Below are 22,310 nucleotides of genomic sequence, written 5' to 3' on the forward strand. Positions count from 1 at the left end.
TATACTGTACAATTATTTACCTTAGCCACTTTATCTCAAGCTGAGCTACCATAAGGCATAAACTCTGTAACGTAAGTCCTACTCTCACCATCACCTAAGCTAAAACCCAGCCCTTCCGCTTTTCACATTTACAGTATTTGTCTGGGAACTCTCTGCCACAGGATGTGGTGACATCCAACAACCTGGATGGCTTTAAGAGGGGTTTGGATGACTTCATGGAGGAGAGGTCTATCAATGGCTACTAGTCGGAGGGCTGTGGGCTACCTCCAGCCTCAAAGGCAGGATGCCTCTGAGTACCAGTTGCAGGGGAGTAATGGCAGGAGGGCACGCCCTCAACTCCTGTTTGTGGCTTCCAGCGGCATCTGGTGGGCCACTGTGCAAAACAGGATGGTGGACTAGATGGGCCTTGGGCCTGATCCAGCAGGGCTGTTCTTATGTTAACAATTTAAAAATTTTAAAACAATATTCTAAAACAATCAAAACAGTATCAGTTAACAGCCTGGGTGAACAGATGCGTCTTTAAAGACTTTTTAAAAATTGTCAGAGATGGGGTGGCTCTTATTTCACCAGGGAGCGCATTCCAAAGCCTCGGGGCAGCAACGGAGAAGGCCCATCCCTAAGTAGCCATCAGACAAGCTGGTGGCAAATGCAGACGGACCTCTCCTGATGATCTCAGTGGACGGTGGGGTTCATAACAAAAAGACGTTCTCTTAAATACCCAGGGCCCAAGTTGTTTAGGGCTTTATAGGTTATAACTAACACCTTGTATTTTGCCCGGAAACATATCGGCAGCCAGTATAACTCCTTCAATACAGGAGTAATATGGTCTCTCCGAGCATCAAGGGGAATTAAAACTTCTTTTAATACATCAGAAGCAGGAAACCTGCCAGGGAGGCAGTTGGATTGCTAGATGATGAGAGAATGAAAGGGATCATTATGGATTATTAAGAAGGATTTGGAGATTGCAGAGAAGCTAAATGAGTTATTTGCATCTGTCTTCATGGCAGAAGATACTGATCGTATACCTGTACTTGAACTGAGCTTCTCGGGGACAGAGGCTAAAGAACTGACTCAGAGGTGACAAAAGATGACATTTTAAACTGTCTGGAAAATAAAAATTAACAAATCGCCAGGGCCCGATGGCATCCACACAAGAGTCTTTAAAGAACTCAAATGTGAAATTGCCAACCTCTTTGCAAAATTATGTAACTTATCCCTACAAGCAGGCTCTGCACCAGAGGACTGGAAAGTAGTCAATGTAACACAGATTTTCAAAAAGGGATACTGGGGGCACGGGAAATCCAGGAAATTACAGGCTGGTTAGCAGAATGTCTGTTCCAGGCAGATTGATGGAAAGCATTCTCAAGAACAACATCATTAAGCATATAGAAGAACAAGACTTGCCAAACGAGAACCATCTTGGCTTCTGCAAAGGTGAATCTTACCTCACCAACTTTTGAGTTCTTTAAGAGTGTCAACAAGCATATGGTTGAACCTTCTTCATTGCTGCCCCAAGGCTTTGGAATGCGCTCCCTAGTGAAATAAGAACCTCCCCATCTCTGACATCCTTTAAAAAGTCCTTAAAGACACATTTCTTCACCCAGGCTTTTAACTGATATTGTTTTGAATGTTGTTTTTAGAATATTGTTTTAAAATTTTAAATTGTGTTTTAAATTTCTTGCTTTTAAATTTTTTGTTTTGTTTTGTTTTTAATTAATGTTTTACTTTTTGATCTTCTTGTAAACCACTCAGAGACATAAGTTTTGGGCAGTGTAAAAATATAATAAATAAATAAATAAATAAATAAATAAATAAATAAATAAATAAATAAAATGGATAAAGGTGATCCAGTTGACACAGTATAGGCAAACCTCGCCATTCACTGATCTGACATCCTTGAGCACCTTCCTTACGAGCCAAGGCTACAACACCCAGGGCTTTTTAGTTTAGAAAAGAGATGATGGAGGGGAGACAAGATGCAGATTTATAAAGTTATTCATGATATGAAGAGAGTATATAGAGAGAAATGTTTCTCCTTCTCTCATAACAAGAGAATGAGGTGTCATCCCATTAAACTGATTGCCAGGAAATTTAGGACCGACAAAATGAAGTACTTTTTTACACAACACATAATTAACCTATGGAATTCTCTGCCATAAGATGTGTTGATAGCCACCAGCCTGGATGGCTTTAAGAATTGCTTAGATAAATCCATGGAGGACAAGCCTATCAATGACTATCAGTCTGAGGGTTATAGGGCACCTCCAGCCTAAAAGGCAAGCTGCTTCTAAATACCAGTTGCAGGGGAGTAACAGCAGGAAAGACGGCATGTCCTCAGCTCTTGCCTGTGGGCTTCCCAATGGCATCTGGTGGGCCACTGTGTGAAACAGGATGCTGGACTGGATGGGCCTTGGGCTTGATCCAGCAGGGCGGCTTTGCTTTTATGTAATGTCAAATGTACATCAGCTGGATCCTGAATATTGTTGCACTTTCCTCCACTGCTGAAGGGTAAGGATCATTTTGAGTGGACCTACACTCAACAGGATTCTACACAACAATTATTTAAATGTTTCACTGAATGTATTTATAAAAGACGAGCAGTATGGTTACAAGGTGCAGGGAAGGGGACTAAGGAATGAAATCATCCCCCACCACCACCTGTAGAGCTTATATATTTTGTAGGTACATAATGAATAAGGCTAAATCTGATGGCCATCAGAACTTCAGCTTTGTGAACATAAATAGAGTTAGGGAAACTGAATAGAAAAAGGAAAAAGACAGAAGGAAAGATCATAGGGAAATAAATCACTGCGCTCTGTAGGAGGAAGCAAAGTCTGTAAACGTTTGTCCAACCTCACAGTCCCATCACCAGCACTTAATCATTCCTGAAACATACTGGAAATTCTAATACTGACAAATGACTAACATCATCCAGGCTGAAGTTTTAGAGAACTATTTGTCAACTATTTTCCACAGAAACATTGAACATGGAAAGGCAACTGGTTCAGTAACATCAAAGCACCAATGCAAAAATAGCCTTAGAGACATATGTTTTGGCTAGTATACAAATGTGTTACATAAACAAAAAACAAAATATGCAAGTATCCACAGGAGCATTAAGTAGACGCAAACTTGATATTTTAGCTAATGAGCTCTCACCTGCTTTTGAGTGGTACTTTGTAATTCCTTATTGTGTACTTCCAGCACCAGTGAACATGAGACAATACAGACAATATATCGGATGTCTCTTTTCCCCTCCATGAAAGAAAAAAATTCTGGTGAAAATTTTGCCATTTTGGTATATTTAATATTAAATTTTAAATATACATAATTTATAAATATCATTAAGTAATATGTGTTTTTTAAATCAGATATTTTTATTCATTCACATACAGGAGGTTTGGGACTTCTCAATTTGTAAAAAAACAAACAAAAACACCTGCTATGATTCCCTATTCTCATGTTCCTAATGAAATCCTTCCAAAGATATACAGAACAGCACATAGTTTGCTCTTAATAATCAATGTACACAGCTGCGAGTTTTGCTGCTAATGCTATTGTTATGGTGTACAATTTCATCAGGTACAAAAGCATTCAAGAAATGGGTCCTCTAGTCCTTTAAGTGTGTCCAGATTACAGATCTGTCCACATGCACTGACCCACATAGATCTCTACCTATCCTGATTCACTGGGCTGTGACAAATAACAACCCAGAGTGAGTCAAGTAGCCCACATGGCCACAGTGCAACAACAAAAACCAAAATTCTTCATAATTTCATTCCATATTTCCTTATGATCATTTTCCTATCAGAGTTCCACGTGGCAAGGATTCTGATCTGCATTACCCCTTGTGGTGACTTGCTGAACTGCAGCAGTCCTATGCTGGCCCCCCAACAGACGGGAAAAGAATAAGAGGCTTCCTGTCTGAAGCTATCCTTGCTTTAGTATCAAAGTTAATATAATAATAAATGAATAAATAAATAAAGTTATCTTGTTCTGTTGTTTCTCCTGTTTGCTTGGTTTGACCCTTGGCCTTGATTATCTGCTTCATCTTCTGGATCCTGACTATTTGACCCTTTGCTTGTTCATTACTCTCAGCTCCTATTTAGACCCTCTGGCTCCTGAGCAATTATCTGATGACCTCCAATATTTCCACACTGATCCTGATCCCCCCAAAATGGATAATTCTAAATTTCCTCATGGCTCTCCATAAGACTAAGGAAGTATTAAGATACTCGCTGTCTGTGCTCTTTGTTCATTTAGTGCACAGCCTCTAAACAAAGAGCACAAGCAGCAAATGTCTCAATACTTCCTTCCTTGCTGAGCAGTGGGAGGTGGATTATTGGTTTCAAACCAGGGCGGTTTCCAATCTAGCTGCTCAACAGCAGCAAAATGCCTCCATTCAGTCAAGTCTCATTGAAAATGTAAACAGCAGGGGAAGCAGTCTCACAGCAACTAACAACCCGAAAAAACAGCAACTTCCTTGCACCAGATATATGACGTCCTAGCTCTATATCTCAGCTATTACATTCGAGACAAGGCATTGGCAATGTGAACGACACCCTGCTGTCTGAGTAGGGACTGCGGTGTCACAACGCAGCAAGTATGGAAGCACACTTGCGAGATACGTGAGCCCGTTGCAGGGTCTAATCTGGAAAGTGTCCAGAACTGTGCACATCCAGCTTCCAGTGATAAAAACCACTGAACCAGTTTTTCCAGAGCCCAATTCAGGAGAGCGAAAAATATACATCTAAACAAAATGTAGTGAGTGCACTTCAGAAGCAAGTTCAAATTCAAATGATGTATGCACCCTTACTTTTTAGTCTACCATTTCTTTAAATAGAGACCTCTTAACTGTAATGTGAAAAAGGCAAGCTTCTCAACATCTGCAGCAGCTTTAGAAAATGTATTGAAATTGCATACCAATGAAATTGCAAAAAGACCAATTACCTTTCCTTTCACAGCCTCCAGACACAAACATCCCAAAAGGGAAAGTAATACTTCTGTACCAGATCTCTCCAAGTTTTTCAACAGATTTTCCAAACACAACTTAATATTTGTTTGGTGCTTTAAAGAAGTAAAAACAAAACCATATTTCATTTTTTACATTCATTATTATTTCTAACAAAGCAAGCATATTTATGCGTGTACATTCATATTGGTTTTCTATAAAACAACAGTTGATTATAAGTACAATTGAATAAATTGTACTTTACACTGTGGTTGAATTTATTTATGTATATTTATTAAATATACATGTACATGGCATTCATGTACACTGCACTGCTTAATGAATGAAAAGACAGGGCCCTGGCCTGATAATACCCTTGGCCAGGGAAGGGAAAACTGAGGCACAGATCAACTGGGAAGAATATGCAATTATTTCAGTTACACATACTTATGCTTAGTTACAGTACAGAATGGGAACTGGGAGGTTGGATCAAAGGCTTCTGGGGAAAGCTGGGTTTTCCATGAAGTCTTTGTTACAACCAAGAAAAAGCGGTAGTGAGAAAGGGTGGAGCCATTTAAGGGAACAGGACACCTTCAGATGGTGAAATTGGAAGAGCAGGGGTCACAAGTAATAGTGCAATAGAATATGAGGGCTGAGAGGCAGGAAAGGGCAAAGTTACAGAGGACTTTGAAGCCAAGGAGAAATTGCCTCTGCTGGAATGGATGGGAAACCAGTGAAGGCGGCATGATATGGTTGCTGTGATGACAGAGGAAAATGATTTTGGCAGCGGAGTCTGGGTAGGACCGTGGTGGTGGCGACAATGACAACTTGCCGCCCCATACAAAATTGTTTTCTGGGTGACTCACAATAGAATAGAATGAAATATACAAATAAAGTACATATAACAAAACAAAAAATCACAATAAAATACTATACACAAACACTTTAAAATGTTTTTTAAACCTATTTTAAAAGTCATGAGTGAACAGCAAGGTCTTTTATCTATCCTCTAAAAGAACAATGTGATGACACCAGGTGAACCTCATTGGAGAGGCTATTCCATAAAATGGGGTGCCACCACCAAAAAAGCCCTCTCTAGTATCCACCTGCCTCACCTCTTTTGGCTGGGGCACTTGGAGCAGGGCCTCAAAAGAAGATCTCAAGGTCCAATGAGTCAAGACACTCTATCAGGTAACCTGGTCCCAAGCTGTTTAGGGTTTATAATGTTAAAAAAAAACAGTACTTTGATCTGAGCCCAGAAATGGACTGGGAGCTGACAAAGCATGGGCATGATATGATCAGAATGCCCAGCCCCAGTTAATAACCTTGCAGTTTCTGAGCAGTTTTCAAAGGCAGCTTCACGAACAACACATTGCAGTAATCTAAATAGGAGGTTACCAGAGCATGGGTAACTGTGGCCAAGCTATCTGCATCCAGGTAATGTAGCAGCTGACATATCACCCGAAGCTGATTAAAGGTGCTCTGAGCCACAGAGTCCACTTGAGCCTCTAGTGACAGTGCTGGATCAACGAGCACCCTCAGACTGTGCCTGTTTGATGAACCAATAGAAGAGCAGAAATAAGAAGGTTGCATGGTCCAAGGAAGAGATTGCCAAGGCATAAACTAGAGGTTTTTGCCAAGGGAATAAAGAGGAAGGCCACATTTTTGCAATGTGGTAGGGAAGCAACATCATTACGTGACAGACTCAGAGGGAATAAGGGAGAGAGAGCAGTAAAAGATAAAGCACTAAAAGAACATCTGCTCAACAGCGTGGATAGTGACCATCAGTGGATAAGGAGAATAGGGAGAGAAAGGGCTTGAAAGAAAGATGAGCTGTTCAGTCTTGGACATACTGATCTTGAGACAGTGATGAAGCATCTAAGCTGAAATTTCAGGCAGGCAGTTGGAGATGTGGTGTCAGACTTCCACCCAAATCACACAACCTCGCCCGCTCCATTAACCAATATCTAGGAGCGCACCAGCCACCTCCACTATTCCTCCTCCTCCCTAGATTTGAAAAAAGAAGAGGGGAATGGAGCACAAGAGTTTGGGAAGGAGAGAGGGGTGATCTATCTAGTCTACTACTCTACTCTACACTTATTCTTTGGTTGTTTTGTTTTTAATCTGGGGAAAAGAAAAACATGTATTGGCATTGGTGATATTATAACACCAGGTTAATAAGGGGCCTGCTCCAACCGGGAAAGAAATAGAGTGGGTTGTGTCACTGGGCACCATTTGGTGCAGCAAGGTACTACATGGTGGCAGGGGACATGTTATTTTGCACTGCCTTAGGTACTAGCAAAGCTTGGACTGGCCCTATACTTGAGTAGAAGGAAAACACAGTCAACAGTGGGGCCAAATGGCCAGATCTTAGAGCCACTGGACTGCCCTTCATGTCTAGCTGCAACAGCATGGGAGCTACTTTTCTATTTTTGACTAATTATTTCATTAAGAAATCAGAATCCCAGGGCTCAGTATGCTAGCTACATCACATGAACTAGTTCATATCTTTTTGTCAGCTTCACTTCCCTGCCTAACTCTTCCATTAAAAGTCAGAGGTGATATGCCTTCTGTCAGCCATGGCTCCATCTCTTTAAAAATTCCTGATTTCCATAATACTTGAGCCACTTGGAGACTTAAAAAAGGAACAGAGAAGCCACACTGGAGAGCCGGCAGTGAGGCTGCTGTATTAGTGCCCCATAAGCAGCAAAGAGGACATCACACATAATGTCTCCTGGCCCCCACCCAGTCCCAGATAAGGGAAGGTGAGAAGAAAAGGGAACAGTGAGATGAGAACAGGAGGTTTGATAAAAATGTTAGAATTCCAACAGAATTCAACCCAACGTGACAGCTGGGAGAGATGTTGGTCTCTCCTGATAGTCTCAGTGTTGGGTCAGGTTGAACTTGACCAGAATCAGAGATTTGGGGCCATGCACAGGCCTACTGGACAGCATCCAAAGTAAGTCAGTCATGACTAAGTCCCAGTGAAATTAGTTTTACATTAATTGCCACTAAATTGTCTCATTAATTTCAATAGTGCTTAATTATGATTTACTAAGCTGGATGCTGCCCATTGGGCATTAATCTGAAAAAATTAAGATTCTGGAGCCTACATCAATTGAAGAACTTTAAACTGAAGATGTAGGTTGCATATCAAACTAAGATGAGATATTTTTTCTTCAATTGTGATATGAGATCACATAAAGATCAACATTTTGATCTCGCCCTCAGATGTAAACCTCCCCACCCTGCTCTCCTATCTGCATTTAGACATTCAGGAGAGCTGCCTTTCGGCAGTCAACAAGGGGCCTGATGGAAGAGCCTATGGGACTTACTTCCCGCCTGCAAAGAACACTTTCAGGGAAAGTGCTGACGCTTCATTAGCGTGCATTGTCAAGCATTCTACATGTAACTTTTCCTCCGATAACCAAGAAATAAATCAGGAAAGTTGCACCTGTTCAAAAAGCTCCATTATAATGGAAAGCAATGGCCCATCAAGAAATGTCACCAAAAATGAGTGCACAAGATGTAATCCATGGATTTAAAATGACACTATAGCTTAAGTACTTACCACATCTATATGTACTTAAAATTTCCTCTATCATTATTTACCTTTCTAAAAAATTCCTGATGATCCTTTCCACCATGGATACGATACCCATAAATCCTGACCATGTCCGATTCTTGGCCTGATATAAAGACAATGCTGATTCTCCTTGACAAGGCATGAATAATAAATATATGAAGCAAATTAGTCTGCAGTTGGTTCAGTCCTTCATCAGAGATTATTAAGAAAGATAGGGAGATTTTTTTCAGAAAATCATTCCAACTATCATCTAAGCAATTGGAAAATTCAGTTTGAACTGCAATATCAGTGTTGTTGACAAGGTGGACTATCAAAGCAGTTCTCAAGGAAAGAAGATCAGGATTCTCATGATATATCTGTTCTGCATCCTGTAAAAAAAAAAAGGTGTAATGTTTTTGAAGTCATCACAAATTCAAATTAATTGCTACATAACTATGAAAATACAATATTGTCTGATGTGATCTGCAAGCCTAATGGCAATGAAGCAAGTTGTGGTGACACTGCTAGCAACATTACCGCACTTTCCCCCATTTGCCATAATGAGAATGAATGGTAATGCTGCTGCAACCATTGGTTCCCCTGCAGTAGTGCCATTGGTTCCATGGTTCCATTGGTTCCATGTCTGCCGCAGTGGTGCTGCTGAAAGCTTGCAGATCACATAAGATGATCTTGAGGATTACATAAAGGTTGCAATGCTCTGCAAAGCCACATTGGACCAGCAGACATTAATGAGGCTTACATACATGTAACTGTACACACAACAGCAGCATAGGTAATTATATCCTCACAGTCCTACATTTTTATTTATTAACTGGGCAACTCTTGAACCTTGTTGCAACCTATTACAGTCTGTACAAGGCATGGTTAAAAACCTAATCCAATTTATAAAGTGTTTATAAGTCCCTAAGGGTTAATTAGATCAGGGGTTGCCAACCTGTGGCATTCCAGATGTTGCTGAACCACAACTCCCATCATCCCCAGTCACAATAAATTGATGATAAGTTCAGCAACATCTGGGAGTACCACAGATTGGGAACACCAGAACTAGATGAAATAAAAGTAAGGAGAAATAAAGGAGTTTGCTATGGGGCTATTTTGTGGGTTCCTCCATCCATTAGCTTAACACATTTTTCAATTATTTTGTATCTCTATCAAATTAATCTGTAACCAAAGTTAATTAAGTTGTGCAATGTGCAAAATGTGAAATAGAATAGTGAAGTACAACTAAAAATATTTAGACTTTAAAGTTTAGGAGTGAGCATTTAAGGGAAGGGCTTTCTGGATGCTGTTTATTTTAGGAACATGCTTTCAGCAGTACTTGGCTCTTCTGTTTTATGTGTATTGATATTTCAAGATAGGTGACAAATTTAAGGCACTCTGAACTTTACAAGAATTGTACTTTGCAATCCTATTCTGTGCATACTTACTGACCAATGGATACCACTGAGTTCAGTTGGGACATATTTGAGCATGAACATGTATAGGACTGTAGCCCTAATTATCTTTATTGTAACAACCATTCTAGACTGTAACAACCATTCTAGAAGATAAAGGTTCAACATGAGCATGGATTACTTTGTTTTAAGGAGTACCAAGTGAATTATACATATCCTCCTCAGAAAATCAATCCAAATAGAAACGTAGCAAAAATCTTCCGCATACTGTATTACCTTAAAGAAAACAATGATGTATTTGGCTCCTTTGCTTGTTAAATCCAGCAAAAAGCATTCGACTAGGAAAAAGAAGTGCAAGTTCTGCCCTCGCTGAAGTGTCGAGTCACTTGCACAAGTGATGAACAATGAATCACCATCAATCAGAATAAATTCTGATTCCACATAGTCATTCAGCAAGCTGACTCTAGAGAAAGAAAGCACATGACAGATGTCAGATAGGAAATTCCACAAATGAAGATGTTAAAATCTTTAAAAGGATGTTAAATCTTGGCTTTTTATCTAGGCTTTTATATGATTGTCTCTGCTGCTGCTTCTTTGTATTTTTGTACTGTTTTTAAGCTTGTGTTTTAAATTTTTAATCAGATTTGTTTTATATTTTTAGCTTAATATTTTAATTGTGTCATTTTTACAATCTTGTTTTTAAATTCTGTTGTAAACCACCTTGGGATTGTTTTAATGAAAGGCAATATATAAATCTAACAATCAATCAAGCAATCAAGCAATCGTCAAAGGACAAGGAGATTACAGTGTATTGTATCAGTAATTTTTCAAATATATCTTTTTCTGTAACATTAACTAATAATAAAAATGGAGATGAATTATAAATAAAAACCTGCTAAGGAGTTGAGGGCGAGTTGTTGTGTGTCAACTGGGGAACAAGTCAGGTATACCAGGCCATAAAAGCTGTCGTGTGTGTGTGTGTGTGTGTGTGTGTGTGTGTGTGTGTGTGTGTGTGAGAGAGAGAGAGAGAGAGAGAGAGAGAGACTGACATTCAAGAAGCCAAGTCTAATAGTTCTACTCAGCCATCAATAAAGTGGAGAGTGGGATTTCCAAGACCATAAAACTAGTCATTCAGCAATCAAAGTGGCACATGAGAGTACACAAACAAGTTCTCTTCAGCTAGCTCAGAATAAGCTGAACTACTGTTGAAACAACTGGAAAGTGGCTTGGCTTATGCCAAGCCAATCTGAATAAATTGGGGATATTATGTGAGTTTGATCCCTTCCCCCAGCCCCATAAGCCTATAAATTCCTTTTGGCCTCTCTCACCCTCAAATTACTAGCCTTCTCTCCCCCAATGTATGTGTCTCCAGGGTGCTTTCCAGACTACAAGATTTGCAATGGTTAAAGAGTTGCAAAGTTCAGTGGAATTAGGCAGAGGTTTGAAACTGTGAGCGCAGCAGATCTGATGCAGTTTTCTATGCAATGTGACGGGTTTGGGCCATTCGTATCACCTGCCACTACAATGGGTTTTCCAGGCAGGAGGTGTCCATATTCCACCTGGATCACATTCACTGCCCACTGCCCACATTTCCAGCCAACAGGGTCATGGAGGAGGTGGGGAACCACTGATGCAACAAACTCTTTTAAAAGAATTCTTAGTGCTTTTGTGCAAAGGAAAGCACTTTTTCCTTTGCGCAAGCAGAAGCAACACACACATGGGGCATGAAACCAATGGAATCAAAAGCCAAGGACGAAAGCAGAAATGAAACGGAGCGGAAATACACACACACACACACACACATATATATATATATATATATATATGGGGGGGAGGCTTAAAATCTGAAATTTCAGAAACAAATGTGACCGAAACCTAGGGCAAAGGCAGAAATGAAAAACTGAGAGGCAACAATATTTATATATACACACACATACACATAGTGTAGCTTTACATATCAACAGATCCTCTATCTGCCGAATGAGCCAGCAAATCCAGTGTGAATGTGTCCAAAATTAAAAAATGTCTTAATGAAAAACACGAGCAATTGAAATCAAAAGCCGAAAGCAGATGAGAAACGAGTTGCACCCTTGCACAAGAACCCGGATTGAAAAATTGAAAAATAATAATTTTACATGACCGGCAACATTATTTTAGGAATGAGTGGAAAGCAGTTGTAAAAATTGGCAAATCCAAGTGAACCATCCAGACCACACCATGTTGCAATGCATCAAACATAGGCAAGCCTCCGTATAATGGAAAAACACAGCACTTTCCTGCAACAGTTTTATGATGTTATATGGCCAAAACACATCAATAAAACCCAAATCAAGGCATCAGAAATATGGATGGCACCCTGGTGACAGCACAGCGACCACAATGTCGCAACATGAGCAATGAGAAGGGCACTTATTTTATTATTTATTATTTATTATTTATTTAATTAATTTATATACTGCCCTTCCAAAATGGCTCAGGGCAGTTCACAGCATGATATAAACAAAACAAATTAACAACTAAAATCAACTATTAAAATACAATAAAACCAATAAAACAGCTAAAAGCCCTGAAAATCAGGGCAACAATTTAAAACAGTTAATCATTTAAAACCCTGGCCAAATAGGTAGGTTTTAAGGGCTCTCCTGAAGGATGGCAATGATCTCAATTTACAACTTTCTGCCAGGAGTGCATTCCACAGCCCAGGAGCAGCTACAGAGAAGGCCCGCCTCTACGTCGCCACCAGACGAACCGATGGCAACTGGAGACGGACCTCCTTAATGGCGCTTAATGGACATGTTGCAAAACTATTGCAGCATGTAACCTGCAAAATGTCCAGCTTCTATTCCACCTCACCTGCCTGCTTACCTTGTGCTGCTGCTACAAAGACAGGGATGGCAAGAAAAAGGAAAGAATGGAGGCTCTCTCCCTCTCCACAGATGTTGCTGTGGCAGTGTGTTAAGAGCCGGGAACATTGATAAGTGCAATTTTCTTAGTTCCTGACATCTGCCTCATATTAGCTTCTCACCTGCCTTGTATTTAAGGCAAGCATTATGAGTAGTTGAGGTGCACCAAGAAATTGCAAAGTTTAGTAACATCTCTAAACATATTACAACCAAGTAATGTTGACAGGTCAGCTGGCTGTTGCAGGGGAAGGGAAATCAGAAACTTAATTGCAGTCTCCCCTTCTGGCTGTCCTGCCAGCTCTTTGACCTTGGAAAGCAATACTAATCACCCAGAGAGCCTCATCTTACGTCTTTGTAATACCATGTCGGTCCAGAATAAACCTGAACTCATCCATGATTTGATTCTGGATGAAGAGGCCGATCAGGTATGTATTACAGAGGCTTGGTTGGGGGAGGCTGGCGGCCCAGTCTGGTCCTGGCTTCTTCCTCCAGGGTACTCTGCTGAGGAGGAAGGGAGGGGAAGTGGGTGCGGAGGTGGAGTGGTTGCTACAAGAACAATATCTCCCTTGCCAGGACCCCTGTTGAAGTGTCTGACCATACTGAATGTGTGTACCTAAGTTTGGGGACCAGGGATAGACTGGGACTTCTGTTGGTGTACCGATCATCCCACTGCCTGCTAGAGTCCCTAACTGAGCTGATGGACTTGGTCTCAGGCTTGGCGTTCGAGTCTCCTAGGCTTGTGGTGCTGGGGGACTTCAATGTTCATTTTAGGACCAATTTGTCGGGGGCGGTTCATGAGTTCATAGCGGCCATGATGACTATGGGCTTCTCCCAGGTGGTCTCAGGACCGACGCATTTTGCTGGTCACGTGCTTGATCTGGTCTTTCAGTCTGAACAGGGTGGTGGCCCATGGGTGGGGACACCTGTGATTTCCCCTTTGTCATGGATGGACCACCATCTGGTTAAGGTTGGACTCATGACCACATCCCACCTCCGCAGGGGTGCCCGAGAAGATTACTGGATCCAATAGGATTCCAAGAAGCCTTGGAGGGATTTAGTGTTAGCTCTGCTGGTGACCCTGTCAACACTCTGCTGGAGAACTGGAATAATCAGCTTACCAGGACAGTGAACACGATTGCTTGTAAGCGTCCTCTCTGACCCACTTCGAAACTGGCCCCTTGGTATACAGAAGAATTACGGGGGCTGAAGCAGCGAGGTAGATGACTAGAGTGCAAGTGGAGGAAGACTCGACTTGAATCTGACAGATTATTACATAGAGAGAATTTGAAGATCTATGCTCAGGCGATGTGTGCAGCAAAGAAGCCATTCTTTTCCTCTCGTATCGGCTCCACAAGTTCATGTCTGATGGAGTTGTTCAGAAGGGGCTAATGTGCGCCTCTCCCCCCTTGAATCAGTACACAGAACCAACAATTATTCACTGTGACGTTCTTAATGAGTTATTTGCGGACAAAATCTCTTGTATTCAGGCTGACTTGGATTCACACAATTATTACAGAGTCTGACACTGAGGTGTCCAGCAGCTACTCTTTTGTGGTGACCCTGAATCAGTTTGTTTGTGACTCCTGAGGATGTGGACAAGTTGCTTGGAATGGTGCAGCCTACCACGTGCCCTCTTGATCTTTGCCTGGCTTATACTATCTGGCAGGCTGGCTTTTGTAGAGGGCCTGGTAGTTTTTATAAATGCTTCTTTGAAGGAGGGCAGGATGCCTCCTTGTCTTAAGACCGCTTCAGAAGAAGCCTGCCTTGGACCCCTCAGACTTAAATAATTAGAGGCCTGTCTCCAATATTTCATGTCTGGACAAGGTGATTGAGAAGGTGGTGGCGTCCCAGCTCAAGGTGGTCTTGGAGGAAACTGATTATCTAGACCCATTTCAAAATGGCTTTCCAGCGGGCTACGGTGTAGAGACTGCCTTGGTCGGCCTGATGGATGATCCCCAATTGGGAACTGACAGAAAGAGTGTGATTCTGTTGGTCCTTTTGGATCTCTTGGCAGCTTTCGATACTATTGACCATAGTATCCTTCTGGAACATCTGAGGGGATTGGAGGTGGGAGGCACTGCTTTGCAGTGGTTCCACTCCTACCTCTCTGGCAGATTCCAAATGGTGTCCCTTGGAGACTGCTCTTCTTCAAAATCTGAACTTTCCTATGGTGTCCCTCAGGGCTCTGTATTGTCTCTGATGTTATTTAGCATCTACATGAAACCCCTGGGAGAGATCATCAGGGGATTTGGTGCAAAGTGTTATCAATATGCTGATGACACCCAAATCTATTTCTCCTTGTCAACATAATCAGGAGAAGGCATAAGCTCCCTAAACGCCTGCCTGGAGGCAGTAATGGGCTGGATGAGGGATAACAAACTGAGACTGAGTCCAGATAAGACAGAGGTACCTATTGTGCGGGGTTGAAATTCAGGAGATTATTTTGATCTGCTGGTTCTGGATGGGGTCACACTCCCCCAGAAGGAACAGGTACGCAGTCTGGGGGTGCTTCTAGATCTGAACCTCTCCCTGGTGTCCCAGGTTTAGGCGGTGGCCAGAAGTGCCTTCTATCAGCTTCAGCTGATATGCCAGCTGCATCCATTTCTTGAGATGAATGACCTCAAAACAGTGGTACATCTGCTGGTAACCTCTAGGCTGGATTACTGCAGTGGGGTTTTTTCATTACTATGTGGGGCTGCCTTTGTATGTAGTCCGGAAACTGCAGTTGGTTCAGAATGCAGCAGCCAGGTTGGTCTCTGGGTCATCTAGGAGAGACCATTTTACTCATGTATTTAAGGAATTGCACTGGCTACCGATACATTTCCGGGTAAAATACAACGTTCTGGTCATTACCTATAAAGCCCTAAACAGTTTAGGCCGTGGGTATTTAAGAGAATGTCTTCTTCGCCATGAGCCCCACCGCCTGCTAAGATCATCTGGAGAAGTTCGCCTGTGGCAGCCGCCAACTCATCCAGCAGCTACTCAGGAACGGGCCTTCTCCATTGCAGCCCCTGGACTTTGGAATGCGCTCCCTGTTGAAATAAGAGCCTCCCTAACTTTGGCAACTTTTTAAAAGGCACTGAAGACACATTCATGCACCTAGGCTTTCAATTAGATTTATAGTTTTAAATAATTTTAATACTGGTTTTTAAATTATTTTAATTTTAAACCACCCAGAGACACAAGTTTTGGGCAGAATAGAAATATTTTAAATAAATAAATATTAAATCCAAGCTTTATGCAATATATTTAGGGCTCATTAGGTTAGAATGTAACCAAGCACCAAATGTACAAAGGAGATTTTTAAAATAAATTTGCCCTATGCAATATTAATACTTTGGTTGCCATCTTTTCAAAATCCACACATTATCTTCCACTTTCAATACATGTTTGTTTTGGAAGTGGAAGATAAAGTGTGTATTTTGGAAAGATGGCAACCAAAGTATTAATATTTCATAAGGCAAATTTATTTTAAAAATCTCCTTTGTTCATTTGGTGCTCAGAAGTAAGTGTAAGAGCAGAATTCTCCATTATCTCCAGCCAGCAGAAATTTCAGAATAGTTTTGTTTGACTAATTTGGCAGGGCACCAATGAATCTGCAATAACAATTTTTAATTCTAGCCAAGTCGGAGATAAGAGTTTAGGACTGTTGAATTAAGAACATTTCCACTGTCCTGGGAATATGCTTTGTCTCAATTCTGTAACCCATTCTTGGCATATTTATATCAAAGTGGGATGTGCTCTTTGCATTAAGTGGAGATCAGTGGGATTGTTAACAACTTTCAGAAAATATGGACAATACTTCCAGGAAGTTAACCACTTTAGGCACTTCAGAGATGACACACACATCAGGTCCAAAGAAAGGTGTTAACAATGCTTAAGCTAATAGAAACTTTGGATTATAAGGCAACCTGCATTTAATTCACTGAAAAAGAACAACTCTTCAGAATTCAATAACTACACATGTGTGAAAGTGGGTTTTTAAAATCAAAGTTTGTCATAGAAGAAGATTATATAAGTCAGTTTTGTAATGTATAGTGTTTGTGTGGGTCAAATGTTAGTTAGCAAGGATTCACATAAGTAGTATTCATGTACTCATGAGTACCAAAAACCTGTAAGAGTACTCAAATGTTCCCCAAACTGCACAAATAATGACAACAATTATTTATATACCCTTCTTCAACCAAATTCTCAAAGCAAAATGCTTTGAGATAATAATTTATGTATTATTATTTTTACACAGAAAAAATAATAATACATAAATAAGATGGCTCCCTGTCCCCAAAGGGCTCCCAATCTAAAAAGAAACACAAGGCAGATACCAGCAACAGCCACTGGAGGAATGCTGTGCTGCGGTTGGATAGGGCCAGTTGCTTTCCACCAGCTTAATATAAGAGAATCATCACTTTAAAAGGTGTTGCTTTGCGGAGTGAGCAGGGGTACCATCTAGGGACACCTTGCTAGCTACTGCCCTCCTCCCACCGGCTACCCTCATTGGGGTTCCTGCCATCCTCACCACTGGCTCCCTGGGCCTCTCAGCAGTGGAAAAGGCCCAATGTAGACAGGAACCTAGTCTTAAAAATTATGTGAACCCCTGTTTATTAGTCCATTCCTCTATTTACAACTTTTTTCTATGATGGTCAAACAGAAATGTCCTCCAACATTATAACAGAACTTCCAGAAGATTATTCAACAATAGCCCATTCTTCTGATGGACATTTAGACATCATACTTACTGAGATTTTGGTATATCTTTGAATATTAAATCAGTGATTTGTTCCAACAAGCATTTTTGCTCTGAAAAAGAACAATTTATGAATGATGAATCCAGCAGTTGCGCAAGAGATCTATCAGGTCTAGCTCACACATTATCAAAAAAGTATGTTTGCATCTAAAACCCTAAACGTGGAAGCACAACCACCTGGGAAGCATTTCTGTGATTCCCAAAGTGAGTTGGGGTGATTTCTTCCCCTTAATTTATATTTGGTTGTTTGAAATTAAGCTTAATGAAACAGTTAGGACATTATTCAAATCACAGAGAATAAAAAAGAGAGGAGGGGGGACTAAAGAGAAAACAAAATTGACAATATATCAAATTTTAAAAGAGCTTTTTCTCATTTCATTCATTCATTGATTTATAAACTGCCCCATCCAGAGACTCTGGGCGGTGTACAACAACTTTTTAAAAAACATAAAAACACACAATTCAAAACACAGTGAATTGTGTTTACCATTTATACATACAGAGTGCATTTTGTGTCCAAACAAAATATGAGAGAGAAAAACATTCTTTAGGATTCCAAAGTAATCTGATCCAAAGCACCCCTGCTTTATTCTCCCGACACAAACTTTTTGTTTAGTTGGTCTACAAACAACTGTTCATCTGGAATACATACATACATATACATATATATAGTTAGTGGCAATTTGGATCATTTTAGCTGCAAAATCTGGACCTTTACCACAGAGAAAGTATCAAAATCAGAAATAAGTAGACTAGGGAAATTCCAGACACCTACCTGGACAAGTGCCTAAACTTCTGAGACTAGTGCCAAGGAATATGGAATACTGTTTAATCCGAGGTGAGGTTCAGATATGGACAGTGTTACACTAAACATCAGCATGCACATTAATGTAGAAGTTTACATTACAGAAGGACCAAGAGAACATGGCTATACAGATGTGACAAAATGTCTTGTACAAATATCAAGATTAGTATGGATACAAATAAGAGTCAGTTATGATCACTCACCTAGATTTTTGGAAATACATACCTTGTTCACTTAGAACTGTTATTTGCTTTTGCTTCTTCTTTGCCAACTTGACCTTGTTCAAAGATCTTGAATCTCCTACCTGCTCTCCAGAAGTCTTGGCAGGCTTTGAGCTTTTGGCAGTCTTCCTCTTTGGCATGTTTATATTTGAGTCTTTAATCTGCACATCCCATTACTTTAAAAAAACAATTACATGTATCCATGATTCAACTGTTCTAAATGCCCATCATAACTATCATTAAAAACAAACTGCTATCTACATATTTAGAGCTCTACAGAAACTAGTTCTATGTCATATATGTCATAGAAAAGCTTGAAAATATCACTTCAGTATGTCCAAAAGCTGCACAGATTAAATTTTTAAATATTATTTATTATTATTATTTTTACATTTATATCCCGCTCTTCCTCCAAAGAGCCCAGAGCGGTGTACTACATACTTGAGTTTCTCCTCACAACAACCCTGTAAAGTAGGTTAGGCTGAGAGAGAAGTGACTGGCCCAGAGTCACCCAGCTAGTTTCATGGCTGAATGGGGATTTGAACTCAGGTCTCCCTGGTCCTAGTCCAGCACTCTAACCACTACACCACACTGGCTGTGTTTTATGCCGAACCTAAAGTTTGGCTCACACATCCTAAATTGTGTGTGTGTGTGTGTGTGTATACACACACACACATATACACACACACACACACACAACTGGTTAAAAAAAACTATACTCCCTCTCTCTTTCCCTCTCTGTGCTTATTTACTCTCTTGATCTATTGCCAATAGAAAGTGGGTATTTATTATATTAAATAATGATGTTTTAAGTGACTTTCTGGGTTTTACCGTTTCTCAAATTTTGAAGTTTTGAAAGTGTAGTATTAGACGCAAAAGTTTTCCTACCAACATCTGAAAGGGATGGTACTTGAAAATGTAAGCTCTTCTTTTTCTTATTATATAGGCATAGCAGTCTGCATAGTTAAGGTGAGCTGCAAAAACTGCATTCCATCATTAAAATTCTGAATATTCTGCTAAATAAAATCTAAATCATGCATCCCAGTCTGCCTGAAATGTAGTAAGGATGAACTAAATGTGGCTAGGCACAGAATACTGTGGGTGGTTAGGCACAGAATATTGTGGGCTACTTGGCTATAGACTGGAAGAACCTTGTGGTAAGACAAGTATAGAAGGTCTTTAAATTCAACAACAAATCTGTACCTGGCATCAATGATATCCGTGTGGGACAAATGTGGGGTGGGGGATGTTCCTAAATAGTCAGATGCATCAAAGATTCTTGGATTTTTTTTTCCCCCAACCAGGTAAAGATCTGTCAGCATTCAAATTATGGAAACTGAACTCATTACATCGTATTAGTCAGTTGGTGCAAGGAAAAGAGATGAAGTCAAGAAAAGACTTAATGGATAAAATATGTATTCAAAGCTTCCACTGGTTTGAATATATTCAAGTGCAACACTTTCTGTCTAAGATTAATATAAAAGAAGGCATGAAACAATATTTGAGAAATTAATGTGGAAGATCTAATATGAAAGGTATTTTGAGAATATATAAATATTTGGTGTCTATGAAATAGGATACATATGTAAGGAAAGAGATTTAGTTTACTCACTGGATAAATTACACTGGTCATAAGTATGGTCAAGTGGTCCCCTAAAATCATCTTTTAAGATCATGATGCTATGATACAAAATGCCATTATGGTTGACCCACTTAGGGTCTTAGAAGACATTTCTATGCAGGACAAATTGTGGCAAGACTAGTACATATTATGATATATATTTATTATTTATTTATTATTATTAAAACTTTTATACCGAGCTTCCAAAAGGCTCAGGGCGGTTTACATTAAAACACCATTAAAATCAGTTAATAATTAAAGCAAAAATATAAAAGCATAAAACAATGATTAACAATTTAAAACATCGTAAAACAGCAATTAAATAATCAGAACAATATAAAAACAAGTTTTAAAAAGCTGAGGAAGCCTAGCTGAAGAGATATGTTTTCAGAAGTTTTTTTAAAATTGTCAGAGATGGGGAGGATCGCATCCCAGCAGGGAGCGCATTCCACAATCTCGGGGCAGCAGCAGAGAAGGCCCGTCTCTGTGTAGCCACCACACGAGTTGGCAGCAAATGGAGATGGACCTCCTCAAGTGACCTCAATGGGCTGTGGGGCTCATAGCGAGGAAGACGCTCTCTTAAATACCCAGGGCCCAAGCCATTTAGGGGTTTGTAAATTATAACTAACACCTTGTATTTTGCCAGGAAACATATCAGCAGCCAGTGTAACTCCTTCAATACAGGAGTAATATGGTCTCTACTAGATGACCCAGAGACCAACCTGCATGCCGCATTCTGAACCAACTGGAGTTTCCCGACTACATACAAATGCAGCCCCATGTAGAGCGCATTAAAGAAGTCAAGTCTGGAGGTTACCAACAAATGTACCACTGTTTTGTGGTCATTGATTTCAAGAAAAGGGTGCAGCTGGCATATCAGACGGAACTGATAGAAAGCACCCCTGGCCACCGCCTCAACCTGAGAAACCAAGGAGAGACATTGATCCAGAAGTACTCCCAGACTGCGAACCTGTTCCTTTTGGGGAAGTGTAACCTCATCTAGAACAGGTAGATCAAAATCGTCTCTAGAGTTCTGATCCTGCACAATAAGTACCTTCGTCTTATCTGGATTCAGTTTATTCTCCCTCATCCAGCCCATTACTGCTTCCAGGCAGGCATTTAGGGAGGATATGCCAACTCCTGAAGAAGCTGACATCGAGAAGTAAATCTGGGTGTCATCAGCATACTGGTAACACCCAGCTCCAAATCCCCTGATGATCTCTCCCAGCGGTTTCATGTAGATGTTAAAAAGCATTGGAGAGAGTATGGAGCTTTGAGGGACACCATACTTAAGCTCAGATTTTGAAGAGCAACAATCTCCAATCAACACCATCTGGAATCTGTCTGAGAGGTAGGAGCAGAACCACTGTAAAACAGTGCCTCCCACCCCCAACACCCTCAGACGTTCCAGAAGGATACTATGGTCGATAGTATCAAAATCTGCAGAGAGATCCAAGAGGACCAACAGAGTCACACTTCCTCTGTCAATTTCCAGTTGGAGATCGTCCACCAGGCTGACCAAGGCATTCTCCACCCCATAGCCTGCCCAAAAACCAGTTTGAAATGGGTCTAGATAATTAGTTTCCTCCAAGACCGCTTGGAGCTGAGAAGCCACCACCCTTTCAATTACCTTGCCCAGCCATGGGAGATTGGAAACTGGCCTATAATTGCTCGAGGGATCTAACACAGGCTTCTTTAGAAGAGGTCTAATAATTGCCTCCTTAAGACAAGGAGGCATCCTGCCCTCCCTCAGAGAAGCATTTATTATTTTTACCAGGCCGCCTACAACAGCCTCCCTGCTAGATCGAACAAGCCATGTCGGACAAGGGTCAAGAGAACAAGTGGTAGGCCTCACTGCTCCAAGCAGCTTGTCCATATCCTCAGGAGTCACAAACTGAAATTGATCCAGTTGAATCATATATGAGGAGTTATTCGATATCTCCAGTTCAGACATCAAATTAATTGTGGAGTCTCCATCTAAGTCGGCCCGAATCCAAGAGATTTTGTCTGCAAAAAATTCATTAAACACATCACAGCGGGTAACTAATGCTTCCAAATTCTGGTTCAAGGGAGAGGGGGCAGATA

General features: G+C 40.7%; 1 protein-coding gene across 6 annotated transcripts in view; it reads right to left on the reverse strand.

Annotated features, from left to right (window-relative positions):
• The window catches only part of LOC128328403 (probable ATP-dependent RNA helicase DDX60), a 112,616-nt gene that overhangs the window by 78,321 nt on the left and 11,985 nt on the right, over positions 1 to 22,310 (reverse strand). For 5 of the 6 annotated variants that reach the window (XM_053258368.1, XM_053258364.1, XM_053258365.1 and 2 more), the window contains exons 2-7: positions 18,609 to 18,780; positions 17,571 to 17,631; positions 10,208 to 10,394; positions 8,564 to 8,905; positions 4,951 to 5,067; positions 3,160 to 3,255 (exon numbers count right to left, since the gene is read on the reverse strand). In XM_053258368.1, the coding sequence (XP_053114343.1) occupies positions 3,160 to 3,255; positions 4,951 to 5,067; positions 8,564 to 8,905; positions 10,208 to 10,394; positions 17,571 to 17,631; positions 18,609 to 18,744 (939 nt within the window). In that variant the 5' untranslated portion in view covers positions 18,745 to 18,780. Of the gene's footprint in view, positions 1 to 3,159; positions 3,256 to 4,950; positions 5,068 to 6,349; positions 6,469 to 8,563; positions 8,906 to 10,207; positions 10,395 to 17,570; positions 17,632 to 18,608; positions 18,781 to 22,310 lie in introns of those variants that run through there. The other variant, XM_053258369.1, reaches the window with a different exon arrangement.

Source organism: Hemicordylus capensis, chromosome 5 (assembly GCF_027244095.1).
Source record: "Hemicordylus capensis ecotype Gifberg chromosome 5, rHemCap1.1.pri, whole genome shotgun sequence".
NCBI classification, from domain to species: Eukaryota; Metazoa; Chordata; class Lepidosauria; order Squamata; family Cordylidae; genus Hemicordylus; species Hemicordylus capensis.